The following is a 5,801-nucleotide window of genomic DNA, read 5'->3' as shown; positions in this document are numbered from 1 at the left end:
ACGGAACATTTTGTAATCATCAGCGAACATCCCCACTTCGGACCTTATAAATGGAGGGAACGTCATTGATGAAGCAGCTGAAGATGGTTGTACCGAGGACACTGTCCTGAAGAACTCCTGAAGAATGGAGAGACTAGGGGGTCCTCGGTTCTAGAAGTAAATGGCGCACTGCTAAGTGACGAATGCAATAACTCGACAAAAGTGCAGAAGGCCTTTCTTAATGCTGACCATTCTGGCAAAATGGCGGCCTCATCCACCCAGAATGCGCAGCGCGAATGAATACGGCCGATCTTCATCAGAAGGACCACAACGCGCAGGCGAGGGAAGACCCCGCCCCCGGAGCCTGCCAGTCAGCGCGGAGCATGCGCGGTGCAGCTCCAGGAAGCTGAATCGGGGGTGAGCGCAGCCTCAGCAACACCCAGTCACCGTGTCTCTTTCAGGCCCCAAATCAGAGCCGCTGGGTTCACTGGACGTGCGATAAAGGCTCCAAAGTGAAGGAGGGAGCACCATTAAAGTGATGGTGCAGCACCTCCCCCTTCCGAACCGCCGCTTCCTGTTTTCTTCTTCGGTTTCACCGAGTTCGACTCGGGACAAAGGACGGGACATTTGCCCCCAGAATGCCCGGCGCCTGGCCCTGAGAAGTCTGCTGAGCGCATGGGTGAAATCAGCGCCTTAGATAGAACGGTTTCTGGACCGCAGAGAATTGTGGGAAACAGCCGCCATTATTCAGCTCTCGGTATGATTTTATTGCAGGTTATCGGAAAGTTAACGATTTGAAATATATATGTTTCTTTCTCCACAGATACCGCCTGACCTGCTGATTATCTTCTCTCTTTTTTCAGATTTCCAGCATCCGCAGTATTTTGCTTTTGTTTTATTGTAGGCGTTTCTCAGAGAACTGAGTCCAGAAACACTGTCGGACCAATTAAGAGCCGGTTTGTATCGTGGTGGGTGTAGGATGCAGAAGTCGGTTCCTGGCCTCCTGTTTAGGTCTTTTTTGTTCCGCCACTTTGAGCTGGTGTGGAAGTGGAGGAGAAGCTGCTGGGTTTGACCCCGAGTACTTTAGAGCCCAGTTGGGCCCAACAATTTCCAATGTGAGACTGTCAAGGGAGGTAGATTCTCGGGGGGATGAGGTTGCTAAACGGTCACGAACCACTCAATGTAAAAAGTATTTTTTTAGTCACAAGTATTATAGAGAGTTTTATGCACATCGCTACCAACATCAGCACATATTGCCAATCCCCAGTTCCCCATTGAGAAGGTGACTGTGGGCCGCCTTCTTGAACCGTGGCAATCCGTGCAGTGAAGGACTCCCAAAATGCTATTAGGTAAGGAGTTACAGGATTTTAACCAAGCAACGATGAAGGAATGCAATAGATGTGCAAGTCAGAATGGTGTGTAATTTGGAGGGGAGCTTTTAGGTGATGGTGTTTCCATTCACCTGTTGCCCTTGCCCTTCCGGGTGGTGGAGGACACTGGTTTGGAGATTCTGTCAAGGTTCTGGTCGACATGTAGATGTATGAAGTCCTTATACTTTGCCCCACTCTCTCTCCTCCCATGGCGACTTGTGTAGAATGGGTGGCGGGTTACCCTCCCTGAAGGACATTAGTGACCAGTTGGGTTTCTATGTCAAACTAGCAGCTTTCATAGTCACTTTTTCCTACTCCCAGCCCTACAAATTACCAGATTCATTCAGCTCCATTTCACAACCTGTTTTTGTGGTTTCTCTGACACTCCATTTTGCTGTTTTAAATTCATTTTCAGATTATTTGAAGGAGAGGAATTGCAGACAGGAAACTCAAACCAAGCAACACATCACAGCATCTGACAGTCACTTGATTCAGCACCACCTGAATGTCATAGGATTTTGAACATGGAAGCAAAAAGCACCGTACACAGGAGGGAGAAACCCTACACGTGTTCTGCGTGTGGACGAGGCTTCAGTGGATCATCTGGCCTGTTGAGACACAAGCGATGTCACACCAGGGAGAAACCATGTAAATGTGGGGACTGTGGGAAGGGATTTAATTACCCATATGAGCTGGAAAATCATCAACACATTCACACCGGGGAGAGGCCATTCCTCTGTTCTGTGTGTGGGAAGGGATTCATTCGCTCATCCACCCTGCTGGAGCACCAGCAAGTTCACACCGGGGAGAGGCCATTCACCTGCTCAGTGTGTGGGAAGGGATTCACTCATTTCTCAGTCCTGCTGAGACACCAGCAAGTCCATGTTGATGAGAGAAAGTTTCAATGCTCTGACTGTGAAAAGAGCTTTAAACACGCTGCAACGCTAAGGGAGCACCAGCGTATTCACACCGGTTCCACACCATACAGCTGCTGTTACTGTGGGAAGAGGTTCAGGGGTTCATCCAACCTGCTGAAACACCAGCGCGTTCACACTGGGGAGAGGCCATTCACTTGCTCTGTGTGTGGGAAGGGATTCTCCCATTCATCCACCCTGCTGAGACACCAGCGAGGTCACACTGTGGAGAGGCTGTTCACCTGCTCCGACTGTGGGAAGGGATTCACTGATTCATCCAACCTACTGAAGCACCAGCGAGTTCACACTGATGAGAGACCTTTTAAATGTTTTGACTGTGGGAATTGCTATAAAAGTTCCCAGGAACTGATGTCCCATCAACGTGTTCACACTGACGAGAGACCATTCAGGTGCTCTCATTGCGGGACTGGGTTCAGGCGATCATCTGACCTCACTGTACACCAGCGAGTTCACACTGGGGAGAGGCCGTTCACCTGCTCCGTGTGTGGTAAGGGATTCACTCAGTCATCACAGCTCAGTAAACATCAGCTTGTTCACACTGATAAGAGACCTTTTCAATGTTATAACTGTGAGAAGAGCTTCAAAAGCAAAAAAGATCTGCTGAGACACCAACGAACTCACACTGGGGAGAGGCCATTCACCTGTGCTGTGTGCGGGAAGGGATTCACTCAGTCATCCAACCTGCTGAGACACCAGCACATTCACACATGACTGCAAGAGTTGGATGTTGCTTTTATTGCTGCTGTTGATCGCATCCCGGACTGAACCATATTCATTCTGACAGGGTTTGTTTCTGCTGATTAATTCCTCTAACTGACCTGGAGTTTAATACTCTGGATATATTTAAAATAAATAAGCTTTGTTGTAGAATTTTGTCTTTTGGACAATCTGGGGGAAGATCGTACAGCAGGAACAGAAATTCAGCCTGGACACAGTCCTTCAGGGTCACACTGAGAGGGACAAACGGCACTTTGGTCTTTTTCGTCTTTCTTCATTGACAACAAAGTCCTCCGTGCGGGTTAATCCTGAGGCATGTATGAAATGTGTGCCAGCTGCTCTCTTCCATGGTTCAGAGCTCCTGAGTACGGAACAGAAGGCTCCTTTACAACTGTGTTTAGAGCCAGAAAGAACAACAGTGAATGCTGGAAACGTGCTGTCAAATCAGAGATTGGTGTAAAACTGTGATCTGTTCCTGACTGATTCGGCAGATTTAAGATTCCAGTCTGAAAATGACTTGGTAATTATCCTAGGACAACTTAGCATGTTTTTGTGATCGTTCTACATCTAGCATCTTAAGGCTGCTGTTAACTCTTAACATAAATATGTTAAAATAAATTGTTTTAAAGTCTGCATTATAATAGCAGCTGGAGGCACTCACAGGAGGCTGTTCACCGCTGGTACAATTATACAACAAGATATTTGATCTCCAGATAAAGAAGGGTATGAAAGAATCGTGGTTATGTTACTGAAATAGAAATCCAGAGACCTGGACTCATGAGCCATAGACATGGGTTCAAATCCCACCACAGCAGCTGGGAATTTGAATTCTGTGAATTAAATGAAACTGGAAAGAAACAGCTGGTAGTGGTAATGGTGGTCACAAAACGACTGGATTCTTGCAAAAGCCGAGTGGTTCACTGCTATCCTTCCACCCAGGAAACCTGCCTTCCTTCCCTGGCTGATATATGACTCCAGATCCACAGCAATGTGATTGATTCAACTGCCCTGAAACAGCCTTTTAAGCTACTCAATTGTATTGAATCCACTCAGTGAAACTATAATTCACACAGACTGCAGTGGCTCTAGAAGGCAGCTCACCACCATGTTCTCAAAGGCATTTCGGAATGAGCAATAGATGCTGGGGCCTTGCCAATGATGCCCACATCCTGTGAGTGAATAAAAATGGACCTGCAGCGTGTTTCCAGAATTTTCTTTTTTATTGATGTGTGTCAAGATAACTAAAGCTACATCACCTGGAATAACCACGAGAGTGCGATCCTGACAGTTAATCACAGAAAGGATTCACCTGGTCATCCCACCTGCTGACATACCACTGAGTTGACCTGTGACTGCAGAAGTTTGCATTCTGCTGTTATTGCTGCTGCTTTGGGGACTCTCAATTGGTCACCAATTCTCACTCCCCTTCTTTCTGGTGGATAATGCATGAAGAGTCCATGCTCATGGGTTTCTGTATAACATGTTTCCTAATTTTATTGATTAGCCCTCCAGCCCCAGTCTCTACACTGTCACAGCAAAAACGCAATACACTTACTGGAACATTCACTGGTGGGGCTTTTACCCAACATTCTCCACATTGAAGAATGTCCCCTATTCACACCATAGGAGACCCATGCGTAAATGCAGTGCTGAACACTGTTTGGAGCATCTGCAGTGCGAGTGATGGCAGTGGAGAGATGTTTGTGAGTTACATCTGCAGCTGGAAAGCGGCGGCAAGGTGGAGGGAGTGATGGATCTGGTGGGTGGGCAGGAAGGCTTCAGAAACACCCGGTGTAGGTCTGATTAATAACCTGCATGTCCTGTGTTTGCAGCTGCGGGGCTTTCTTTCGGTAACAGGCCCAGGTTAACGGCTACCATCCTGGTAAAGGAGGAAAAGGTTCAGTTTGCCGCCATCTTGGTGCAGGACGACTGAGTGGGTAGGGCTTCAGGTCCCTGTTTCTAACTTCTCCCAGTTCCCAGGAGAGAAAACCATTGATCCATTGGGGTCAACGTATGTGTCCGGGAGCAGTGACTGGAGCATGTGCAGTACAGGTGCTGGAGCTGGATGGAGACAGTCCTGTAGGAATCACAGCAGGTGAGAAACCGCTGAGTATAGGAAAGGAAAGGAGATGGCAGAGTAGGCAAAACCACTCATTACTATTCTAAAGGAGACCTGTCACTACAGTGGCTATCCTGCGAGGTGTCAGATGTTGTGTACATGTCATTCAGTTAATTGAACAGCATCTACACAACATCCATTGCATTTCCTTTCTCACTACACTGTACTATTTCCTCAAATAATCCCTGCTGTCTGTCCTGAATGAATCCATTTTACTAATAAATGTTGAAATGTTTGCTCCACACCCACAGGGTTTCAACTGTTTAAAACCACATCAGAAAAGTGTTTAAAATTTTTTTTGTAGATCTTTAAACAATGAGTGACATTCGGCTACAGACTCTCTCACTCTCATTGTTGACTGGGCAGGGATTCAGTTGCCAGTGTGAGCTGGCAAATCATGGGTGCAGTCATGTCAGCGAGAGGGTGTTCAGAGGCTGAATGTGAAAACCTCATACCATTTACTGATACACCAGCACTGTCACACTGAAGAGAGACCTTTCAGATACTTCATCTGCGCCAAGATATTTACACAGTATTCCCACCTGCTCACATTCTAGCTTTCAAAGTTCAAATGATTTCATGCATAATCAGCACATTCTTATTGGAGAGAGGCGGTTTAAATGTTGTGTGTGAGCGTGAAGAGATTCACTCGTTCATCCCACCAGCTGAGGCACCACTGCG

At 47.0% G+C, this 5,801-nt stretch overlaps 1 protein-coding gene across 3 annotated transcripts; it reads left to right on the top strand.

Moving 5' to 3' along the window:
• The first annotated feature begins 358 nt into the window (after nt 1–358).
• Nucleotides 359–5,363, top strand: LOC137381316 (zinc finger protein 16-like). 3 transcript variants are annotated; one of them, XM_068053702.1, is made up of 3 exons: nt 359–736; nt 843–935; nt 1,765–5,363. In XM_068053702.1, exon 3 carries the CDS (start codon nt 1,874–1,876, stop codon nt 2,993–2,995), a length of 1,122 nt encoding a protein of 373 aa, XP_067909803.1. In that variant the 5' UTR covers nt 359–736; nt 843–935; nt 1,765–1,873; the 3' UTR covers nt 2,996–5,363. The 3 variants fall into 3 exon arrangements, with proteins under 3 accessions (XP_067909803.1, XP_067909802.1, XP_067909801.1); XM_068053701.1 differs by having other exon boundaries at nt 843–1,328; XM_068053700.1 differs by lacking the exon at nt 843–935.
• Nucleotides 5,364–5,801: the final 438 nt, after the last annotated feature.

The sequence above is a fragment of the Heterodontus francisci genome, chromosome 22 (genome assembly GCF_036365525.1).
Source record: "Heterodontus francisci isolate sHetFra1 chromosome 22, sHetFra1.hap1, whole genome shotgun sequence".
Lineage (NCBI taxonomy): Eukaryota > Metazoa > Chordata > Chondrichthyes > Heterodontiformes > Heterodontidae > Heterodontus > Heterodontus francisci.
Note: the sequence above shows the minus strand (reverse complement) of the source record. Positions and strands in the feature narration are given on the sequence as shown.